The sequence below is a fragment of the Cololabis saira genome, chromosome 14 (genome assembly GCF_033807715.1).
Source record: "Cololabis saira isolate AMF1-May2022 chromosome 14, fColSai1.1, whole genome shotgun sequence".
In the NCBI taxonomy this organism is placed as follows: domain Eukaryota; kingdom Metazoa; phylum Chordata; class Actinopteri; order Beloniformes; family Belonidae; genus Cololabis; species Cololabis saira.
The window spans coordinates 29,481,458-29,505,983 of record NC_084600.1 but is presented as its reverse complement, the minus strand read 5'-3'; the positions used below and the strand labels follow the sequence as shown (position 1 = coordinate 29,505,983).

The following is a 24,526-nucleotide window of genomic DNA, read 5'->3' as shown; positions in this document are numbered from 1 at the left end:
ACTGTCTGCGCCCGCTTGCGTCACGTTACAGGATGCAGAGAGCATGAAGCGGCGTGATGCGCTGCGCCGGTGGTCTGCGCGAGCTCCCCGTTATCAGAGGCCAGCAAAATGTCACGCTGCCTCTGTAGATCCACTGATCTCCTCCTCTCACGCTCACAGGGAAAGGTCAGATAGCTAAAAGGAAATTTTATTTTTAAATTGAATGCTAGGACATGCCACAGGCCACATGCGCACATTTTGAAAGGCACATACAGAATTGATGTTTTCATTTTGTATTAACACAAAGATACAAAACTGCACATTACAAAGGCTTAATATTCCAATTAGTTGGTCCAATAGCTCCATGATTTATTCCTTCCAGAGGTCAGCGCGGCGAGTACGGGATTCCTATTACCAAAGCTGCCTGAGTGGAAAATCCACACTTCAGGATTCATATTCCTCATGTGTTAAGAAATGAATTAATTAACACTTAATCCAGTTGAAAGCAATTTCTTGACTCGAAAGAGGCCTAAAAACTCAACGGCACTGCACTGTTTGGACATACTGTTTGTCACAAGCTGCCTTAAACAACTAAAATCCAGAAGAGTGAGAGCAGCAACCTTTGTTGAGGCCAAAGTCAACAGGTTAGTTCATTCAGAAAGAAATCACTGGGGAGCTCAACGAAGGTGGATCATAGCAATCCTATCCTTGATTTGGGGGGGGGGGGCACATCTTCTGGCTCCTTCAGGGGAATAGCAAGGCATCTCCAGACCAGCCGAGAAATATGATTGCAGCAGTGTGTCCTGGGTCTGCCCTGTTGGACGGTGTCCTACACCCAGGCGGGGGTTATCTGGTTCCCTAGAGCTTGATCTGGGGGTGGGACTTGTTCCTGGGCACCTGGTTGATCAGTCCCAGGAAAAGGCCTTCATGAGTCACGTGCAACTTGGGTCGGGTAGCAGCCAAAGCCACAGCCCTCGATGTGAAAGACATGGCGGTGGTAGTATAGTGGTATGGCTGCCAGTGGATCAGTCTAACCAGTGTTTATTGATAATGAATGAGGTGTGCAGGGTTATAATCCGATCACATTCAAATAAATTCTGAAAAACTGGCCAGGTGACGCTTCATAGCTGGATCTGAGGATCCCCGTGCCGAATGACCCTGAACTGAAGAGTTGTTGGAGCCAAAGAAACTCTTCCCTGGCCAAGTCTTCAGTGCCCTGATTCCACACCAGCAAAGCAGCTTTCCAGTTGCTGACGACTGAACTGAAGGCAGAAAGACCCAGAAAGAAGCAGCTGAAGGTGACCATGACAAGGTCTGCAAGGCGTCTCCAGGGACAGAACAGAAGTTGTGATGTCCATGGACTTTAGACTTTAGACAGCGGTTTGTCATCCAAGTTTATATTTACAATTATATTGCTTTCTCCAAACCCTTTTAAGTCCCTGAAAACAGAGGTACTAAAAATGACTCCAATTCTTAGATGGCAAATCCTATATTTTCTGTGAAACCTCTGCAGGTTGGAGGTCTCGACTTTGAGCATCTTGATTGATTTATTACCCATCATGGGGGGTCACTGAGGGCAAAATCATAAAAACGCATGTTCCTGTAAGAACCCCCGACCTTCCTGGATGAGCCTGCTCATGTCCAGGTCCTTCAACTGCGAGCTTGTAAAACATGCGTTGTTTTTATTTCCTCTTTTTACATTTATGTTTCTGTCATCGAGTGCTGTTGGCTTTTATGGCAGAGTAAAGTCCACAATAGTCCATCGTCAGGGGACGACATCATGGAACAAAGCTCAAACGTGCACGTGTGTGAGCAGAGCAAGCTGTTTGTTTCCCGCCCCGCTTGTTTTCCTCTTAAGGTCATCCGGCTGCAGAGAGATGGATTGTGCCGCCTTGAGCGCTTACGAGGTGAGGCGCACAATAAAGCAAATAATTCAGTTAGCATAATGATAACGGCCTTCCTGCAAACGGTGCGCACTATTTCATTTCCACCGGAGTGTCTTTCTTCTTTTTTCTTTCCGTGAGCTAAGAAAGCATCACAAAGCTTCATAACTACTTGAGACTATCAAAACAACTGAGAGATGTCCGGTGTCCTTCACGTTTATGGCTCTGAGATAACAAGGTCGGATGACATTGTGAGCAAAGAAAAAGTTGCAGGAAGCCGTGTAGCGCCTAAAATGGAAATAAAGCCAAAGGGCTGCTGTCTGAATCCACGTGTGTCCCACTGAGCGAAAGACCTGGCCGCCTGCCCATCGGCTGTCCATCACGGGCGCTGAAAGCCAGCCGCTGACAGGGTGTGATTTAGACAGATGGACGACCAGACACGTGTTGTTTATTGACGAGAAGGTCGGACGGCGGCATGGAACTTTACTACCGGCTGTGAAATCATAACTCAGCCTCCATCTCTCCGTCTACGGGCTGATTAAAAATGCGAGCATCAACCAGTACATTTAAACCATAAAACCGGGGAGAGAACAAGTACAATTTACATCACAATTGGAAAACTATAATTACACCACTCTGCAGTAATTCTTGGGAGAGATGACTCGACTCTAGAGGCGTTTCTCTTTGCCTTCTTAAGTGCAAGAACTGGAGAACAAAATCTCACTCTTGATTAAGAGATGAATGTTGTCTTATGATACATAATTTAAAGTGCACATCAAAGACAATTTCAACATAAAATACATAATATTTATCATGTTTTTGCAGATTAAATGAATAAGATGTTTTCTTCTTTAATCTCTACATTTTAAATATGAACGAAATTATAAAAAGCCAGGATCTTTTGCCTGCCTTTATTTATATTTTTCCTCATTTTGACAGGCTTTTATTTTGAAAAGTCACGGGCCTGCACAAGCGGGATCGGCTACTACTGAACAACAAGTGTAGGTTATTGGTCCGATCAGAACCAAGTCTGAATTCCTGATGATAACTTAAATAAAACATTAGAGGTTTTTGTCTGGAATAAAAGATGGAATGAAGAAGTGTTGATAATACCGGCAACAATATAAACGTCACGGCTGCAACAAGCAGCACAGCAGCGGACGACACAGCACCCTGGTTTGGAGGGGGACTTCATCAGCCGACGTCTGTGCTGTTACCCTAAAGCTTCATCTTCAGCTTTTAGTGTTGAATTTACTATAAACTTCGGGAACAATCCAGCCGAGGAAGATCAAACTGTCAGATGTTGACGTGCAGCGAAGGAAGAGCCGGCTGTAGTTGAGAGAGCAGCGTGAAGGAAAACGCCTCGAACGTCATCCGTTGTTTACAAATCCACCCTGACCGAGTGTCGCTTTGTTCTGTTGTCAATAAAGTTGCCTTTCAGCGGCGTGGGGTTGCCCTCCTCGGCCTTTCAAACCCAGCAGAAGCAAGTCATGGAGCTTGCTGCTATTGATGCATCTATTGTTGTTTTTAATCCCCACACCTTTGGGGGGTTTCCAGGCTGCCCCCCCCCCCCTCCGAGTTTTTATAAGCAACAGCTCTTTCAGAAGGTTGATTTACAAGTTTTAACCACAGTTAAATGCTTCCGGCCTAGCAGCTTTTCCCTGTCCTCCTCTAAACGTCGCAGTCTGTTTTGCTTGGAGTTGTTTTCCTTTCTCATCCTGCTCTCAGTGTGAGGTCGCCCAGGAGTGTGTTTTGCATCCCTTTGTTATTTATGATAAACGTGTGAACCCTGAGGAAAACTACACCAATTCCTTCTTTATTAAGTCCCTACTTAGAGAAATCACCGACTGTATGTGCATAACCTTCTTCCTGCACTACAAAAATGATCATAGTGACTCCTTCCGCCTCAGCTGCAGCACTGTTAACCATCCCGACTGGATTTCTAAGCTAAGCTGAGCGAACACAAGGATGCATTTTCCCTTTTCTACTCTTGTTTTTTTTCTTGTACTTACCTGTTAAATGTAATCCACGATTTAATGTCCCTTTAATCCTGCTTCCGTGTGTGAAAAAGTGACATTTACATACAAGTAAGTGGCCCCTCTAATTCATTCTTTTTCAAATACAACAACAGAGAAAGGAAAAATACTTTTGTGAGGTCAGTAGAATCTAAGATGTGGCTCTTGGGTTTTCTTGTACGTCCTTTAATATTCTGGCGTGTGCGTTTAAATTTGCTGGGAATATTAGAACCTGTCCTGAATGCTATGTAACTTGTGAATAATCTGTCTCACTTTAAAACGTTGAACTCTAAAATGTGGAGAACAGTTTTCTAACTCTTTACAGGTTGATTTGCAGCAACACTTACTTTTCTAAGAGCTTTCTTTATGTCATTCCCAACTGACACACAGATTACCAAAACACGCTGAAGATCAATCCACCGTGATGATGAGCAGTACCTGCTTGCACCTTGCCCTCTTAAATCCTGGGGGTGCAGTAAGGGAGTACTTACCTGACTTTTTATTTATGTGACTGTAGAAGCAGGACTTAAATTCACCACCAGACAAACAACCACGGCTTCTTTCTTTCATTTCTGTTTGATAAAAGATTTTACTGTACATTTCCAGCCGTGAATGCTCTGGTCCTTGAGTTTCTCTGCCATTCACCTGTTCTTTGTGCATGTGTTCACTGCGTGAGATCTGCAGCTTGTGTTTGCCAGGAAGTGATATGAAGAGCAGTTGTAGTAGAGTTGCACGTTAGAGGCCTGAAAGCCCGTTAGCTGCTGCGTGATACAGAAGATGTACAAACGTTCCTCAGCAGGCATCAAGAGGGGTCTTGAGGAGTCGGCGCTGAAGAATCACGAGTAGCAGAGTTTACGCCGTCACGTATAGATTCTGCCAGGGTTGAATTAGTTCTCCATGTTTTTGTTTTCTTTTCAGACAAACCGGAGGTGAAGATCGTGGTAGAATTTCCTCAGGGTTTGACGAGGGAAGGAGAGAACCTGGAGCTGACATGCCAAGCCAAAGGCAAACCCCAGTAAGACACACACACACACACACACACACACACACACACACACACACACACATTCACACACTGAAGAAAACCTACCTGTTCATTGCCGTACATTGATCCACATACTGCGATATTGGCGCACCCAGGGCCGCCTCTGCCACAGAACCACTAAAAACAGAACACGCGCTGTGCGTAGGGCCTCGTCTTCCAACAGGGGGCACATTTCGCGCGAGGGGGTGTATTTGCACGGTAGTGCATATGTACCTCCATTATGCATATGCACTACCATGAGGCTGAGGGGAGAAAAGAGACCTCTAATCTGACCGCGCAATGATTGATGGCACTCGACTTCTGACCAATCAGAGGGGTGCGCGTACAGGCAGGCTCTTGCAGAGCTACAGAAGGTGAGATTTCAACATGGTGTCCAAAAGAAATGGGAGGGATCAAGAGGAGAAAAAAAGCCAAAACCCAAGGAAACCCGTGCTTCACTTAACGGTGGGTATGTCGTTGAAATAAAACTTTGTGGCACTAACACCTGAGCTGCCGCTCATCAGAGAGGATTCTTTGTCTAGACAGGAGAATTTTGTTTGTCCAGCGGCCCTGATGAACATTTATTAAATGCCTTGTTAACGCTCCATGCATTCACCTCTGTTGAAAAGAGTGGTGACATGACCAGTAGGTCAAATATAAGCTACACATTTTAGCCAATATCTAAAATATTGGCTATACTTTTATATCAATTTATGTTGTTAAAAAGGTTTTGACCTCATTGATGACTTTGCATCCAGAAAATAGAGACATGTGCATCTGTAATGGTACTCTTGGTAATCTCTCTTTTGATGAGTAATTGATGGCTATTTGTGGCTCGGATTTGCTTATTTATTTCAGTTTTAAGTTTATTTAATATTTATTTATTATTTCAGGTCGAAGTTTTTTATCTAATATTTATTTATGTATTTATTTCAGGATGACAATTTTATTTTATTTGACTCATACAGTCAAACTACTGTATCTATACTTACATTACATTTGTTATTATTAATAAAGGTTGTCAAGTTATGCCATGTTGTTATAAGGTGATTTTGTACCTATGATATCTTTGGGATGGGGAGAGGTGTGGGGATATGAGGCGGGGGGGGGCTCCATATAACGTTTCGCTTAGGGTCCCAATTTAGTCAGGTGTGTGGATCTGAGCCTTGTGCAGGTTTCTTTCGGTTGTCTAAGAAACAAGTGCTCGTTGCACTTTTTACTTCAGCAAATCACTATTAAAACAAGATAATTTAACACAAATATCAAAACTGTCACATAAATCATAAAAACAACACCTTTAGTCAACGTAATGGTGTGGGGGAGAGTGTCCAGAGGCTTGGGGGTGGAGCTCCACTTGGACCGGCCCTCTCCTCCATGACAGGAGGAGGTCTGGACCAGGAATCTGGTGCTTTCATGATAAAAGCCACCTGCGGTTGAATTAATGTTTAGAAAGACATATTTTAGCTGGACCTTGACAACATGTGCTGCACAGATGATAATTACAGTAGTTGTTTTGTTTTTTCTCTCTTTAGTGTAAAATTGTATAAACTTTACTTTCCTCTTTCCCATCGATATCAGAGCAAAGTGAACACGTGCTGGAGCGGAGGATGGGAACGGAGAGCCTGTTCGTCTCAGTAACCCAAACGCAGCTCCATTTTTACAGAAAAACACAAATATAAAATAGTGATTTATTCTGACAGGGATGGTGTTCAGAGATTGAGGCCCGTTTCCTCTGACAGCTACCGCTGCGCCTCAGTGGGGGTTCAGAGGGTCTTGAATGCTCCCAGTAACTCTCTGGATCGGAGGGGGGGGGCCTTGACTCGGTCCCAATGCTCCGGTAGAACAGCTGACAGCACAACAAGGCGTGTTATCTTTTATAAGAGTGAGACATTAGTTGTTCCGATCAGTAACTCTTAACCCGGGTAAACCAGGAAGGTGTTCAGTTCAAAGATGATATACTTTGTGCAAATATTGAGGAAGAAAACAGCGACTGCGATCTTCTCAGAGGTCCAAATTTATCACTTCATTGAAAGGTTTCCAGTTTCTGTCTCAGGATTTCCAAAACAGAAGTTTGACAGCCGTCCTGTTGACGTGACAACCCATCAGACAAGCTGTGTGATAACTCAAACAGGTGTTACATTTTTTACGCTTTTAACGGAGGAGAGACAGGATTTATGGCATGAGAAGAATATTGCTGTCAAATTTTAGCAGGAAGAGGTTTGAATAGGTGGTTCGTCATTTTCAATGATCCCAGTTTCCATGGAGACCGTGTTAGACCAAGAGAGTATGCTGATGGACTTGATGTTCTGGATATTTTGCTAATTGTCAGGGTTTTTTGTTTTTTTAAAGCCAGTTAAATAATTGTTTGCCGTCCTATCTTCAAGTGATCTCCTTTTTCCAACCATCTGGAAACCCTTTGGAAACGCTGTCCTCTGACATCTCCTGCCTGTCAATCATCCGGCTATTATTTGACACGCACCATCAGCAGGCATCGGCTCAGATGGGTCGCATATCTTCATCATATGAGATGTAATGAAGTGCAAATGAAGTCAAGAGTCAACAGGGTCGAGTAAAACATCAGAGCCGCCGTTTGTATCAGGAACAAGTGTTTGTTGACAAGTCAGGTCGGATGTGAGCAGAGCGAAGCGATCCTCGACTGAAGCTGCTTTTCTCAGAACCGTATTACATGTGACTAACTCCAAAGTGTTTACTTTCTCGTTTTTAACGTAAATAAATGTGGTGTTGCGGCAGCAGTAATCAAAGACGGAGAACTGTGACATTAAAAAGGAGTTGCTCTGCTTGAGCGGCTCTGAGGTGCAAAGTAAAGGACAGATTATCAGCCTGGATTCACAACATTCAGGATTTAGCATCGTGTCAACTTTGAGGAGAAAATTCTGGTGATGTCAATGAAACCCCGACAGCATCACGCTTTTCAATGTGTGCGTTTGTTGCGTGTTCCCTGAGTAAACGTGTCTGATGTCAGGTCGGATGGTTTCACGCCGAGAGATAAATGTCGCGACAGCCACCATCCGTGGAGCCAGCCACACCTGGATTACAGCTGGACTTGTCAGTGTGCAGTTCTATATTAAAACCGTGCAGTACATTACCGTCCTCTGCAAAAGAGACTGGATCATTGTATTATTGAAGGGCACTCCTGATTTTCAAAGGTTCAGAAATGCCTACATTGTCACAGACCGAGCTTTGATGCTGTCTACCTGCCGTCATTTTAAGGGGTGCACGATTGATTAAGCAGTAATAAAGTTTTAGAGAGGGCTCATAAAATGGCCCTGTAAACTCCAGACCTCCCCTGACCCCCCCGACTCCCCTCAAGACGCGATTCAGTTCAAAAGGGACACCACATGTCCTCTCTGTCACCGTCCCATGTTACCGGCAGTCACGCATCTGATTGGTTCGGGGAGATAAGGGCAGTGGCCATGATGCTCACTTGTGCACACACAGAATAGAAGACTTGCGGCGCGATCGAACACGGGTAGTGGATTGCATTTGGATTGAATCCAATGTCATGGATTACATGAGTAACAACTGAAGAAGACCGGTTTCTGTGGTGGAGACACAAAGATCATCTGCAGCTTCTTCCATCAGAGCCATGAAATGTTTCCTATAGTCTGGAAAGACCAGGTGACTGCTCATATCAAGAAGTAGCTTTTCTCTGAAACTGTATTAAATATGTAAAGAATCCAAAGTGCTAGAATGTCTTTGTATGATTTTCTTCTTTTTTTCTCCATTATCTGTTTCAAAACAACCAAATAAAACATTGATAGAGCAGCCAGACGGCTGCTAAAACAATGGGGATCAATCATCGCTCTGTACTCTTTTCCAAATTGGATAAAACATCATTGTGCAATATAGTTAGGGATAACAATTCAGTCCAAAGGAAATCATATTATCTCTGCAGATCTTTTCAGGGAACTGCAGGTTTTCATCTGTCAGGGTTCCAGTCACTGTATCACAGTGTTATTGACTGCAGTTAGCCTGTTTTTACTGCATATCTGTTCAAAGCAGAAGCGCCACAAACATTTTGTTGAGCTCAAGTCTTATTACTGTACCTATAATGAGAGCAAATCAAATTTTAATCAGTGGAACAAGACCATGCAAGTATTTAGCAAGAAACTTTTATGAGTATTCATTATGATTTGCTGCAGTGAGCCTGTTTTGCACTGCACATCTTTTCTAAACTAGAAGGGGATTGGTGGAAGATGGTTTTCTGAGAGGGGGCAAAGGGACGGTCTGGCTCACAGAGGTAGGAATAAGTTGCATTCAGGGTTAAATGGTTAAACCCAAAAAGGCAAGTAACAGATGTAAACCCGAAATGATGCAGCTGTGCGGCCATTATCCTGCTGTGGTGAATAAAAAAACAAAAAGACACATATATTTTGATGTTTGAGTTCCTCAGCACTCCTCTGCATCTGTGCCCCGCTGAGCTGCTCATACTCTTTCTTTTTTCCCCCTATTATGCAGTGGGTGGAGTCAATCACAGAGCTGGTGATGTTACACTTCAGGAGCTAAATTGCTTCCATCAAACTCTGGCAGGATAGGAGCTGCAGGGATCAAACTGTCCACAAAACCAGATTTGTAGATGTAGACGACCCAACTTCCTCCTTCAGCTGCAGCCGGGAAGATGCTGATCTTGTCAGTTCTAGCTGTACTTAATCTCCAGAGAGTTTATACATGCGTGCACTTTTCACGCCCAGGCTGACACAGCATCCTCCGGCGAAACGAGCCTTTTGCGCTGAAATTTGGCCTCAAACTCCAACCTAATTCAAAATCTAATCGCAACTGTAAATCAGAACCAATGCCAACCTGTCCTTCTCACTTTGGAAGAGCTATTTTCTCTCTGAGAGTCCTAAAGTTTATACGACTCTCTGAAGCACAACAGCACACACACACACGCACACGCCCTCACATCAAAACAGCGCATACGTCTCAGTGCCCCTCCCCTCCAGCTCCCCACAGTTTTCATACTTGGCATAGAGACAAGCTCGCTCTCCGTATTCGTTTTATAAAGATGAAAACACAATCAATACAGTGAGCCGGGAATTGGAAGTCATTTTCATTAGAGCTGCTGAGAGTTGTGCAGTCATTACCAGCAGATAGCAGCGAGGGCCCCGGCTGCAGGCAGCCATTTGTATTCTAGACGCCTGCCCTTCCTCTCTCCTTGCAGCCCAATCTTACCTCTTTGGTCTATCTCTGTCTATCTCCCTTCTCTGGGTTCATTTTTCCCTTCTCACAAATCCAATCCACCTATAGAGTTTTTTCTAGGTTATGTCTTGCGCCCCATCTTTGGGGAAAGACATTTATATATTTATTATTTGTTTACTTTCCACTTCTTCTGGAGCGCCCTTGCAGCGGGCGTGGCGCGTGGCCATCCACCGCTGCCGCTAAACACACCTGTGGTTTCAGTGTTTGTCCTGCTCTTGAGTTTTTTCAGGGTTTTTTTGCCTCATTTTTATTTCCCTCCTCTTATTTGCTTACTTCCTTCATGTTTAATGTTTTTCCGAAGACAGGAAACAGCTTAAAACACAGCCAGAAATTTAGCGTGAGACCCGTATGCTGACGCTCAGGGGAAATAAGCGTTGCCTTCGGTGGCCGTCGGAAGCTGCCTCAGCCTGATAGAGGTGTTTTATCTTTTTCTTTTCACCTCGCCCTCCGTGACTCTGAGCACTTGGAGCTTATTGTCATAAAAATGGGTTCTGTCAAGCTGCTATACAGCTCAGTCGGGGCATGAGACGAGAACAAGCGTAGCTGCTTAGTGGCCACCCGCCTACACAGAAACACCACCAGCAGGTATGTAATAAAGATAAATAACTTTAAATTCACACCATTTCAACAAAGAGCAATATTTAAGTATCAGTCTCACAAAGTTTCAAACTATGGCCCTTATTTCAAATGTGTCCTGAACGCCTCCTAAAAGCAACGGTACCCGCCGGGCCGTTGGATGTTGTGCCGATGGAGAGAAATGCTCTCTTAAGTGGCAAGGAGATGCTCGGAAACCCAAGGTCTGATTCTGCTGTCAAGCAGAACTGAATGAAGAGCGGTCAATTTTCATGGCTGAGGCTCAAATCCCAGATCTCACGTTGCAGCCCTCGGTGAGGTGGTCGAGAAAAAGAGAACGATGCATCAACATTAGAGGAGAGATGAAAAACAGATAAATAAAAAAAGAATAGTGTACTGCTGAGCAAGTCTGAAGTCTGTCAAGGCCAAACAGAGGAGCCCGAGATCTGACGTCTGCAGAGTTTTTATTTGGAATTTATTCCTTATTTTGGACCAAACTGGATAACGAGTCGTATTGATGCATAAACCCAGAGAAACCCAGCAAGTCCCATCAGCATGATTTGGGAGCAGTGGGAAGAAAACAACAACTCCCGTGGCGGTGGGCTGTGGTTCGGGCTCAGCCATGGGGAGTTGTGGAGCTGGGTGGAGCTGGGTGGAGCTGGGTGGAGCTGGGCGGAGCTGGGTGGAGCTGGGCGGAGCTGGGTGGAGCTGGGCGGAGCTGGGTGGAGCTGGGCGGAGCAGCTGCATACACTCTGCTAATCCTTAATGTTGGCAGTCAGACACAATTGTACCAGTTAGCTTTGAGCGAAATTCGTGACGCTGCTGCCGTTAACGATTAAAGCTACCAGGCGCAGCTTAACCATGCGTGGCTACGTGATAACCACACTGCACCGCATAATCAATTATTTGTTATTATTAATTACATTTAACACGTTTATTATTGCATTAACTCATTAGTTGTTTTATTTTGCCAACTGGCGGCGGTGCTATGACACACACTATTTTTTTTTTTTTTTTTTTTTTTTATTTAACCTTTATTTAACCAGGAGAAAGTCTCGTTGAGATTAATAATCTTTTACAAGAGAGTCCTGGCCAAGACAGGCAGCAACATGGTTACAAAAACAAATAACATAAGAACAATTTATAACAATTAAAACAGTTTTAACAAAACAGTAAACAGATCGCAAAAATAGTCAAAATCAACAACAATCAAAGCACCTACAGCTAAATGTACTTGCTTCCAAGTCTTTCAGGAGAACTTTAAAAGCATCAAGTGAGACCAGATCTCTTAATTTTAAAATTTTCTGCAACTCATTCCATGCATAAGGAGCAGCATAGCTGAAGGCCCTACTACCTAGTTTAGTGCGGACCCTAGGTACAGACAATACAAATAAGTCCTGGGAGCGAAGGTTATGACTCCCAGTGCTTTTTTGAAAAACATAATTTCCTAAATAGAGTGGAAGTAGGCCAAGAATGGCCTTATAAACAAAGACATGCCAATGATAGAGTCTACGGGTGGACAGAGCAGACCATCCGACCCGAGTGTACAATCCACTAATCTAGAAGGCAGCACCCCCACTTCCCACGGCTATGCGGCGGCGTGGACGAGGGTCGTTCAGATCAGCAGATCAATCAGATCTGTTCCTGGAGAGAGATCCTGAGAACAGAGAGGAGGGTGGGAACTGAACGAGAGTTGCACAAAACTGGCGACATGTGATGGTCACGTGAGTGTGGGAGAGTAAAACACCATACGAGAGGTCCTCCAGTGACCTGGAGGTAGAACGTGACTCAGGGATGGTTCAGTCTCCACACCACAAACTGGGAACTGGTTTCTCCAGAGGAGAGTCTGAAGGCTGCAAGTAAACGTCGATAATGTCACCTGAAAAACACGCAGACATTTGGTCAGAAGGAGCTTTAACCTGAACGGACTCAGTTCAGGTTAAACAAACTTTCATGACATCTGAAAATTCATCTGGTCATTCCTGACCTGACTGGTCCTCTGCTTTCAGGCCGCAGCGGGTGAACTGGCTCAAGGTGGACGATGACGTACCGTCCCACGCCGTCATCACCGGTGGGGACCTGTACATCGAAAACCTAAACAAGTCCTACAACGGGACCTACCGCTGCGTGGCGTCCAACACGGTGGGGGAGTCGTTCGACGACTACGTCCTCTACGTCTACGGTAAGCCCCTTTATTTTCATTTGACCTTTTAACCTTTCACCCCACTGATATTCCACTGTTCAGAAACCTGAGGAGGAGCGTAAAATATTGATGAACATGTTCAGCCAGAGAAGACGTTAACGTCTGAGCTCTGAACTAAACACTGAACCCGCCATATGCAAAAGGACTTTAATAATAGATCTGTTGCCGTAGTTTAGGTCTAATACTTCCTAACAGCTTGTTGTCTCTTTGTTCACCTGATCTGCTTTTTCTCTTGATTTACACTGACAGGAGAGAGAGAGGGGGGGTATTGTCTTTGATAGACCTTCAGACTGATCAACATCACAAACTGCTTTAATTTTCATCCCAACAGTTTCCGTAGCAACACACCCACACCCCAGCCACTCTTTTGGAGATTTTTTGATGCGCCACTATTTTTGAAACAGTGACAAACACCATCCCCCAGGGCTTTAATTGTGTCTATTTTAGTGATAAAATGGGGAATTTACACTAATTTAGCATTTAAATGGATTCAGATTAATAACATTCTGATTATTCTCATTATTATTCCAGTTTTGTGTGCGTTATCGAGATCAAACAAACTAAAACACTAGTATATGTGCGGAAGCCACGTAGTGATACTGCATCATAGTCTTGAGACGATATCCAAGTAAAACATTTGATTTACTTTGTTTAACTGGTTTTGGATTCCAGTCAAAAGCTGACAACGTTTAAAGTCGTAATTATATGGACTTTTTTTTTTTTTAATTTTCTGAGGTGTCCAAACTTTGCGCTTGTGGCGACTAATCTCTAATTCATTTCGAGTATCAGGGGCATTTGGATGAAAAAGCAGTTGGATCCACGCTGGAGCTCCGCCAGGTTAAATCCTCCTCAGCCTCTTGTTAAGGGTGAAGGTAGTTGGCAATGATTGTGGGCTGGAGAAAAGAAAAGAAAAAACCTTTTTCCGAGACATTTTTCGCTCTGACGGTAGATCTAGCTCCAGTTACTGGATTTCATTGTTAATTTAGCAGTCCGGAGGATTTATGGCGCCTCTAGCTTTACATCCTAATATAAGTTAAATCCGTTTTATTCGCAAAGCCTGAAATTGCAACTGATTTTTTTTCACGTTAGCTGAATCCCAGCTGGAGATTGCTAATGTGACGGGTGAAATGCCGAGAACTGTGGCTCCCTTTCATCAAGTTTTCATAATCTTTTCTCCTGTTTCCACCTTCTTGTGCCAGATTAGCTCATTTCTGCGCCTTCCATGTCGATTTAACCTCCTCCCCGCTTTCTGGGTCCTCATAACATTATCTCAACACGCTTTTGTACTGTTGATACCAATAACAATTTCTCCCTGAGAAGGGCATTACACTCTAATATCCTCATTCTCCCTGACCAGAATTACTTCCCCATCACTTTGGTAGACCCTGAGCCCACAGAGAAATGGTTTGGCTGCTATTGTCACAGGGAATTAGTGGAATGAGCAGACTTCTTTTCCTTTTATGTGTAGAGTCTGGGGGGGGGGTTCATTGCCTGATGGACACCAACTGAATAGATGTTATTTACAGCCGGGTGATCTGCTCTGCTAATGATGTGTGCCATAAAACGACAGACGCACCACCACCGATCAGGAAGTGGCCCTCAGCCAGCTGCTGCATTGGCGCCGTTAGTCTTTGCTAAAAGTGCGGCGCCCGGCTGTTCTCGGGATTTTAACACATTTTACACCACCATCTCTTTTTTTTCCTCTTTTGGCAAACTTACCCTTTACAGTGGAGAAGAAATGACCCATAAGAAAACCAATTATTGCTTCTATCTAATCTAAACAATCGCATCTCGTCCAAATGTAGATGTGTTAGATTTAGTTAATCTTATTTGACGCTTAATCCCTTCCTGATCCGTCGGTAATTACGCAAGATGGTGCCGTCTGCACGATCAGCTGACGAAGATTCGCCACAGATATTTTTGCAGGTTCACTGAGCCCCAAAAGTGCTGCAGTTGGATGAAAACGTCAGCCGAGTTCAACTGATTCCAACCAACAGCTTCGCTAGCTGATGCTCTTTCATACAAGTTCTTAATCCTGGATTTTCTTTTGTCATGATCTTGAGGTTGCTTTGCAGCTACAGGCCCTGTGCCCCCGTATGTATGCCCTTGTGTTTTAGTGGCCGCTGCGAGACTGTTGAGCATGTTTGAAACAAGCCAACAGCAATAAAACCTCAACGAACTGAAGTAGTGTCGTAAAGAAAAATGGGCCAAAATTCTTCCACAATAATGCGAGGCTCTGCTGTCATATAAGAAGCGACTGATCTGAGTTATCGCTGCTCAGGGGTCGTGTAAAAGCTGTGGAGTCATGGGGGCTCTTAGTATTGCCCTTGTTATTATTTGATCTTTGTGTTTTTACACACAGAAAAAGTACTTCCAGCTGCCGTGGGTTATTGAATCCTCCTGTGTTACCCGTCTGACGTCGGTATTGATGCTCTCAATGCGCCGGGTTTGAAAGTTAGTCACGTGGTTGTAGTGGGATAGAGAAGAGGCATTCCCAGTCCCCTGACCCCCATGAACAATCTGCTGAAACCTAAAACCTGAGACAACCGCCATTTAAGTCTGGAAGTCGCTGCACATGGATGAGAGGCAAAGCCCGGACCGGTTCTTGGACGGGTGCAAGAGAAATAGCATCTTAATGCAGCTCTTTATCTTTTATTTTTCTCCCCAGAAAGGGGCCGTCTGATGGGGTTGTGTTCATATCCAACCATGTCATTAAACTAACGCGGATGTAACGGCTCTCATTATCCCGCATCGCATGAACCGAGTGTGGTGGAAGATCGGCATTTCCAGAAACAGCTTCGCTCAGCAAGAGTGTGTGTGTGTGTGTGTGTGTGTGTGTGTGTGTGTGTGTGTGTGTGTGTGTGTGTGTGTGTGTGTGTGTGTGTGTGTGTGTGTGTGTGTGTGTGTGTGTGTGTGTGTGTGTGTGTGTGTGTGTGTGTGTGTGTGTGTGTGTGTAATTGCATTCAAGACTGCTCTTTTATTTAGTTGTTGGGGGTTATCGTTGTAAATCCACTGCACATTTACGACCACTAGTTACTTAATGAGTAGTCGTGTTCTAGCCGCAGAAAGGAATGTGGTTTCACACTGCGCAACCGGGGTCCGTTTCACAAAGCAGGTTTAGTGAAAACTCTGAGTCTGTTAACCCTGAAATGAGGGAAACTCTGAGTTTTCCGTTTCACAAAGGGAGGTAACTCAAACCAGAGAAAGACAGGTAACTCTAGCCTGTTTCACAAAGAGAGGTAACTTAAGCTCTTGGTCAGTTACCGTGGTAACAGAAGCTCTGAACCTAACCTGGTCGGGACCAGGTTTATATCGTGAAACCTGGAGTTTCTCTGCGTCTCCGCCTCTTTCAGAGCCGCACGCACATTTGATTTCCTCATTCATTCAGTCAGCAGGCGAGTTTTGGCGAAGTTCTGCCGTCTGTCATTAAAAACAGAGTCAGTATAAATATTAGAAGTCCATTGTCACAAACATGGCATGTCCTTTTGATGAAGACACAATTAATGAAGGTGCAGAATTAATGCGCAGAGAATTAAATATTCGTCGGGAGATGGTTATCAGACCACGTAATACATGTACATTACAGTACATAGTCTCATTACAGGCAAAGCAATATTTGTTAATCCTTTATTTGTTATAATTTTGATGATTGAATTGTTTAATGATTTCATAATATATTCTAATTTTTTTAGATTTTTTATTTGGGGTTTTCATAAACTGTGAGCCATAGGCTAATCACCAAAATTATAACAAATAAAGGCTTGAAATATCTCACTTTGCATGTAGTGGGAAATAATATCTGTTTCACCTTAAGTTGAATATACTACGAATTAGGTTTTGCAATATATTCATATTTTCCGACCTCCACCTGTTTATTATTACATGAATAAATAAGCATAATACAGGGGTCTCCAACTCCGGTCCTGGAGAGACCTATCAAGCATGTTTTAGGTGTCTCCCTGCATGAACACACCTGATTCTAATCAATGGTCGTCATTAACTTGTCATCAAGGTCTGGACAGTTCTGTTGCTGACACAGCTCCTTGTATCATGGTGTGCTGAAGCAGGGAAACATCTAAAACATGCTGGATAGGTGCTCTCCAGGACCGGAGTTGGAGAACCCTGCTAGCATAATATGTGTCTGTATTGGTTCAATACGGAACGCAACTTGTAATTCCCAATTACGGAACATTTCCGTATTTCAAGGGACGGGTGGCAAGCCTACATAAACCTGTCCAAGCCATCAAGGGGTTCCACAGGATTGCAGGTGAATGATGTAGAGATCTGTTAAATTAATTTTATATTATATTCTGTGTTGCGGTGTTACTCTTTTTTCGAAAAACATGTTCAAATTCGCCGTATGCGCGCATTAAGATCTCTAACTCCATTCGGGTGAAAAAGGACACGGCGTGAAGTATGTGGATCTTCAGATGCAAACACATTTTTCCCAAAGGGATTTTGTAAATTGAAATGTTAAATAAAGTTAAAAAAAAAAAAAAAAGAGAAAGTATGTGGCTGTTTTGTTGTCGCCGGTTGCCATGGTGAATCGTTGTATCAGGGCTCTATAGATACTGGCTTTTGATAGTTGTGGCGCACGCGCTTAACTCCAGGTGAAACTACTTAGAGTTGAGTAAATTACCTCTAAACCGCTTTTCTGGAACCGAGTTTACGATCTCAGAGTAGATCAACTAAGAGTTCAGGATTAGACTCAGAGTTTGTTGAACCTGCTTTGTGAAACGGACCCCCGGTCCTTGGGTTGAGTTCTACAGAGTTGAACGTTGTGAAGCTTTTCTTTTCTTTTTTTTTGTGTTTTTTTTATTTAACGGTGGGACGGTGAATCCTCCCAGCCCACCATTAGTCTGGCTCTGCTGCAACACAACACATCGTTACACCAGAACCCAAAATAGCTGCCATTAATCCCATTAAAGTTGCCCAGCGAGCACGAGCCGTGTTCACCGCTCAGCCTGTTAGACGACTCAGATGGAAAGCCTTCCCTTTTTATTTATGCTAGTATGAGATATTCATGATTTAAACAAAGAGGAGGGAACAATCGTGCAGCAGGAGTCGTTGTACAGGCTTTTATTTAACTTTTTGGGGCAGCAGGGGTCTTTAGTTTGGGTATGTTGTTGGCCCCTAAAAGCTAAAGCTAAAAGCTGTTGCTGTAAAATTACATGTCTGCATAAATCAGAGATGACGTCCTGTTAAGTACCAGTTTCTCATGAGTTTAATTTTTGTTTTGCAGCTTTAAAGGTGGAGCAAGTGACAAAGCAGTCTTGGTTTTATTTGTTAAAGTTCTGAAAATAGATAAGTAATATAAAAAAATATCTGACAAAGGTGTAAAACAAAGAGGTGTTTTACTTTAAATAATTGATCTCATTCTTGTAAATATTCCAGGCCTCAACTTTCCACCTTAAAAGTGTTATTTGAGGAATGAATTAAATCAGTTTTTTTGGTAGGAAGCGCAGCACACATAAAGAAATGGTGTTTTGTAATATTCGTTGCAGGCGTTTTGTACGTCCCTCTAGTTGTGAACATAACCCCATGATGAGAGGGGGGCCAGTTCCCCCCCCCTCTCATCCACCCACACCTCCCCTGGTGAAGCAAACACAAAGATAAACACGGTAATGCAACATGTGGGCAACTAAAAGCCTCGCACATAAAAAAAAAACAAAACCCACCAACCATTAAAACCCACAGAAGACCTCCATCCTTTCAGAGCTCGTCTTTTGATGACTTTGATGTGTCCGCAGGCCCCACACCACTAATGTCTGCTGTAATTCAGCAGCAAATCGGGCCGAACGTTCGCTCCTGCTAATGGGAAGACAGGATGCTGTCTGAAGCCGGTTCTTACATTATGTTGCAGACCTCCCTTTACCAGAACACACACACACACACACACACAAACACACACACCACCTGCTGCTTGTACACCATCACCGCCATGAAAGAGCCCCTGCTGTCAACCATCATGGGCAGAATCAGCAAGGAGGGGCATGTGTGCGTGCAGATAACTCCCTTAGACGTCTGCCGTTCAAAGCGTGGCCCGTGGGATTTCTCTTGAAGACTGCAGGTGTGACACAAAGTGCGTAAACACACCATACCTGGGAGGTATTTTTCCTCAGATGATCACTTTGCATGCAAGTAAAGTAGAAGTCATGTAAACAAATGAAGTTCATTAACAAAGCTGGTAACGGAAGGGTGATGAAAATACACCTCGACCCCAAAATAATACCATTTTGTCACCTGACGAATGTCAGTCATGAGAAGTGAAGTATATTTCCTCACACACTTCAATCCATGGTAGTTTACTTGGGTATCTGTGCTACTTTATATTTTATACAGCAGATGTTGCAACAAGCTCTTAAAATGCTAATCTGTTTAGGCCAACCTGCCTTCATCTATTTTTCACTGGTTCAGGTCACGTATGAGTTGCTTTACTGTAAGTTTTTTCTCCCTCTGAACTGTCTCTTTAAGACAAGATGAGACAAGACACCAGTATTGATTAGCCGTTAGCTGCAGAACTCAGAGTTCTGTGGACGTACGATCGTTGGTGTACTACAGAGACCACTATATAAACAGGTGTAGACAGCAGACACTGAGGTGGTCGGGGGGGGCTGCAGGGCAGCATGCAGCTCTGGAAGCTCTGGGGGCTCTGGCCTGCAAACATATACAGAAGAGAAAAGGAGGGGGCAGACCAGCACAACAAACTACAAGAACAATGGAGAACAATTATGGTGATGAGATACTTCTAGTTAATCCCTGAGGGTTGATCTTAAGGAGGGAAAGATAAGGAGGGGTGAGGGGCACCGCTCAGTGGATCATGTTCTGCAGCATACAGTAGGTCTATCAGCATATCTAGGATGAAAGTTATGTTTAAGATGAGCTGCTCTAGTCTTGTCCTGCAGCTGCAGCTAGAACTACTGGCCCTAACACACTAGAGTTTACACTAACTATAGGCTTTACTAAACATAAACGTTTAAAGTTACATAATACAGGAACGAATAACTAGGTTTCACTTTAACGCCGGAACAATGACGAGAAAGCTGAGATGATTATTGTTTTGTAACGTAAATCCATCAGCGTCTCTAACAAACAAGCTCTGGGTCACAGGAGATCTGAGTCTGGAAAACAACATGAAGGAGGATATTTGTGTGTCTGTTAAGTTTGAATTCATTCATCTCCCTCCAGGAATTACATGTTTTCTTAATGCATCTTTTCTTTTTCTTTTTAAAATTTTTGAGTTTTAGGCCTGCGACACGATTCACAGAGAGTCGGACCAGTAAAGTGTAAAGCTTTTATCACTTCTTAACATCGTTTTTTCTCCTCAAAGCGCTTCTTTAAAACTCTTCGGAGGGCTTTGGAGGACACAGTTTGTTGTGATGAATCTTTCTCGGTTTTATTTTGCTCAGTTATTCCTACAAAGGCGTCTTGATGTTCGGAACAGAAGTTCTCATGGACGCTTTTTTTAACACATTCTCCGTGGTGGACGGGTCAGAACCGCAGGCCGTACCCTCCTCTTCCTCAGCCGGGCCATAGTGAGGATCTAGAAGTGTGGTTTAGTTCAGCCTTAGGCCTGAAGGACGCAGGGACCTGGAGACTCACGGTTGCACGGTTACCTTTGAAATGGCTTTTGGGAAGGTCTGTTGTGGCGCTCAAGGAAGGTTTCCCAAAGTACCGGTAACCCTTTTCCCGGATCGACGATAGATCAATGACGGCTCCTTCTATAGTGCATAGTGCACATTACATTACCCAACTTTATTCCTCAAAGACTCACAAAAACTACTCAGGCATTGTTGGAAATATCTTCTTTTTCAACGTCTTAAACTAAAAAAAAACTGAATTGAACTGAGAAAGGATAAAATATCTTGGTTTCATGCTTACGACATTAAAATAAAAGCCAAAATGAATAGAAATAGAAATAATTGCTACTTTGCCTAATTTTTTCCGATAGTGCCAGCATTTGTATGATTCTGAGCTGTACTTTGTGAACACCAAGTCCATCAAACAGCATAGAGCATAGAGAAGCATAGAGAAACTATTTATCAGAACCTTAAAGCTCCAACCACCAGTGAAACGTACCTGGTATTTTCCATCCAGCTCCCGCTGCTCCAGCTATGGTGAACTCTGCTTGCTGAGTAATGACATATCAGGACTAAACCACTCCTTTTACTTCAATTCTGCTGTTTCTGCTTACAGGCTTTTCTGTCAGGGGGATATTTAATGTGGTTCTTGAACTTCTGATGCTCCTTGAATTCTGCTAAACATTGTATCTAAAACAAACCATGCAGTAGTCTAAGAAACTGTTGAGCCGTGTGAGACGGTCTGACGGAGAGTTTGTGCAGCTCGTTTGATGTGTACATATTGCCCTCGCAGCCCTCAGTCGCATGTTTGCTCCATAAACTGGTGCTCGATGATCAGAACCTGGAGCAGCCCTGCCCTCGAGCGTGATAACTCTGAACTGTGAACACTAACTCGCGGATCATGAAAATTAAAAATCCTCTTTTGACTACAAACGGACTTCGTTGTGATTCTTAACGATCCGCCAGCAGCAGGATATTAAACCTGATGTGTTGGGGATTTTTGATGAAAGAGAGAAAAACAGATCTGGGATTTTATATGTTTAACACTTTTATTAAGTTTGTTTTCTCAGCCGCTAGTTTGGAAGTCTTCCTGAATACAGCAGGGCTGTGGTTGTTTGCATGAAGGTGCTGTCGGTGGTAAAATATTAAATAAAGCCCGTTATGCCTCTGGGCAACGCTGTGATTGACAAGCTGCTGTCACACGGGTGCGCTCAGTGTTTGCCAAATACCGAACTCAAGGCTTTGAAATGATCGTCCGTGAACCAACAGGTGACGTCTGGGCAACACTTTTCATCTTGTTGTCTGCAAGTGTTAAGCGTTATTCTTTTGTAAAGTCTATATAAACCTGTTCAACTCTGAATTTAGAGGCCACAGTTGCCTCATTTAATTCTTAGTCGACAACAAATGACTTGATTTGCATCTGGTAGAACGTCCCTGTGCAATAAAATGTGTTTCTTCATGATAAATGAATGGAAACATCATTAATGTGGGAAACAGCTCCTGCAGCACGCCGCCACAACCAAAGTCACACAGTTTAGTCCTAGCATTGTGGTCCCTCCATCCCCACAGGACCAGTGGAGCTGAGTCACCTTCGTGGACCAAATGCAGGCTTTTGTAGGACTGAGGTCTACGTTTTGGGATGGCCACTAATACCTTCATTTTGTTGACTTCGAGCAACTTTGCGTATTTTTGGGGTCATTGTATATTTGGAAGACGCATCTAAATCCTTTTAAGCTTCAATTTGTTGTCTTGACAAGTGGTTTCAGTATATCTGGAACATCTTGATTCCTCATCACGCCATTTTTGTTTTTAAGTGTATCAACTCTTCCTGCAGCCCTTTAGTTGCACAACATGATGCCTCCTACCTCATGCTTCACAGTTGCCCAATTTTAGTTCAGTTTTAATTTAGCTCCTTTGTACCCATTCACAGCTGCAAACTGTAATCTGGCTTTTTAAGGTGTTTTTTTGGAGCAGTGGCATTCTCCTCGCTGAGTGGTCTTTGGGATCATGTCGGCACAGATGGGGATTTACTGCCAATAATGATATTGGCTTCCTGTTTGCAGCCGGCATCTTTACAAGGTCTCTCATTGTTGTTCTCGGGTTCATTTGCACATTATAACAAGGCACATTCATCTCTGAGACACGGAAGCCGTCTCCTTCCTGAGCAGTACGATAGCTGTCTGCTACCGTGCTGTTCATACTTACATTTTTGTAGGTTAAATCCGGGACCTTCAGGCATCTGGAAATCGTGTCAGAGGATGAACCAGACTGACTTGTGAAGGTCCACCAGTCTTTTCCTGGTGGTTTAGGTTGACCCCGTGTGGTGATAGATGCATGAGTTGATCCCCGCTTGTAGTTTAGAGGACCAATCCGCAGATTCAAATTCTGCCTACATGAGGGGAAAATCTCTTAGAAAGTTCTTTCAGAAGCTTAATTTACCACCTGATCAGTGGTGCTGGACAGCCTGGACCTTGGGACCTTTACAGTTGAAGTCCCTTTTGAACCTTCGAAAGTCAGGAAAAGCAACAAATCTGATCTTTACATAATGTAAACATCTAACTTTGAAGAAAGTAAGAAGTTCTCTCTCAAAAGTCAGACATTTTTCCAATAAATAGAGAAGTAAAAGTTGGAAACCTTAACTGGCTTAAAACAAAAAAGGTTCCCTCAACTTCCCTCAAATCTGTTGAACATTTTAAACTCTACCTGACCAAAACAATAGAAAACGTTTATTATTTTAAACTTTGGAGGTCCTTAAATACAGGATAGTGTTGTTTTATTAGTGATTACGAGCCACCATTCCAGTTTTAAGGAGTGTGTTAGCGTCCGTGTTACCTGCAGCGGGGCTCCTCGGGGGTGACAGCCGAAACGAATGCAGCGGGGCCAGCATCCCCGCTAATGCATCTGATTCCAGGCTATTGTGAGCCAGCATGATGGAGAGTACCAGGAGTCTGGCTGACACTAACATTGTTAACAGTGAAGAGAGTTCAGTTTGTGCAGCTCCAACTCTCCGCGCCTCCCTTACTACACAGAGCAAAAACCAACATCAGGGTTTTCCTTTCACAGCTGAGTGAAACCCACGCCAAGGGTTTTAAGTTGTTTACAGGCTGCCGCTTACCCAATAACCCAGCTCCCTTCCTTCTTCACTACCACTGGATGTTAGTGCACACCAGCTGAATGTTTAGTCTCCCTTTTTTCTCTCAGTCATCTTCCCACTTCCGCAATGCTTCTTCTTCATTAAAGTGCACAGCGGTTTTTCCACAAATCACTCGTTATCTCGTTAGGCTGCATCCAATAAGACTTCCGCCGCGTCCCAAAACATCCTGTTCACGCCGCATGTATTCTGTTTGCTTAAATTACACTTGAGTGAAAGTGAAATTGATGGCGTTAAATGTTCTGAGAAGGAAAAGTCATTCATCACTTCCAAAGCAAATTTCCATGGCTTTTATTAAGACGCTGGCGGATTACTGGTGTAAACTGTAGATATCTGTATGCCGTCCATCACTTTCCTGCTGCCAAGCAGAAGCGTAGCGTCGTCGTGACAGATTTTAAAGTTCACAGTTCGGCTGCAGCTCCACACCGTACCGCCTGGACAGCGAGGATCAGTCTTACTTTTCTCAAAACATATTTAAGCACATTTACATGCGTAAACATACATAAGTGCCTCGTCTGCAGCTCCTCAAACAGAACTTGCAGAGCTCCGTGCCTAAAGCCTTGCAGTGATGGGCTTGTAGCACGGGGGGTTTTATGTTGGACGCCCGCCCTGACATGACCCCCCTGCTGTGGGAACACCCACTCGTTACCTTAGTGACCGGGACAAATAATGGGAACGGGCATGTGAAGGATACTTAGGACTCCATCTCCACCTCCTCAGTTGCATCTGACGAGTCGTTATCAGACCCACAACCTGCTTGCTCCAAAACCATGTGATGTCAGGGGCCAGATAACAAAACCAGGTCAAGAAATGAATGGGTTCATTAAAATCTCAAGATCAAGCAGCGCATACGTTCCCGATACGTGATAAAAACATCAGCTTATTGTTCTTAATTGAT

At 43.7% G+C, this 24,526-nt stretch overlaps 1 protein-coding gene across 5 annotated transcripts in view; it reads left to right on the top strand.

Moving 5' to 3' along the window:
- Positions 1–24,526, top strand: part of cadm1a (cell adhesion molecule 1a) — a 466,733-nt gene that overhangs the window by 386,999 nt on the left and 55,208 nt on the right. For all 5 annotated transcript variants that reach the window (XM_061740369.1, XM_061740368.1, XM_061740367.1 and 2 more), the window contains 2 exons: positions 4,796–4,892; positions 12,704–12,876. In XM_061740369.1, the coding sequence (XP_061596353.1) occupies positions 4,796–4,892; positions 12,704–12,876 (270 nt within the window). The remainder of the gene's footprint in view (positions 1–4,795; positions 4,893–12,703; positions 12,877–24,526) is intronic.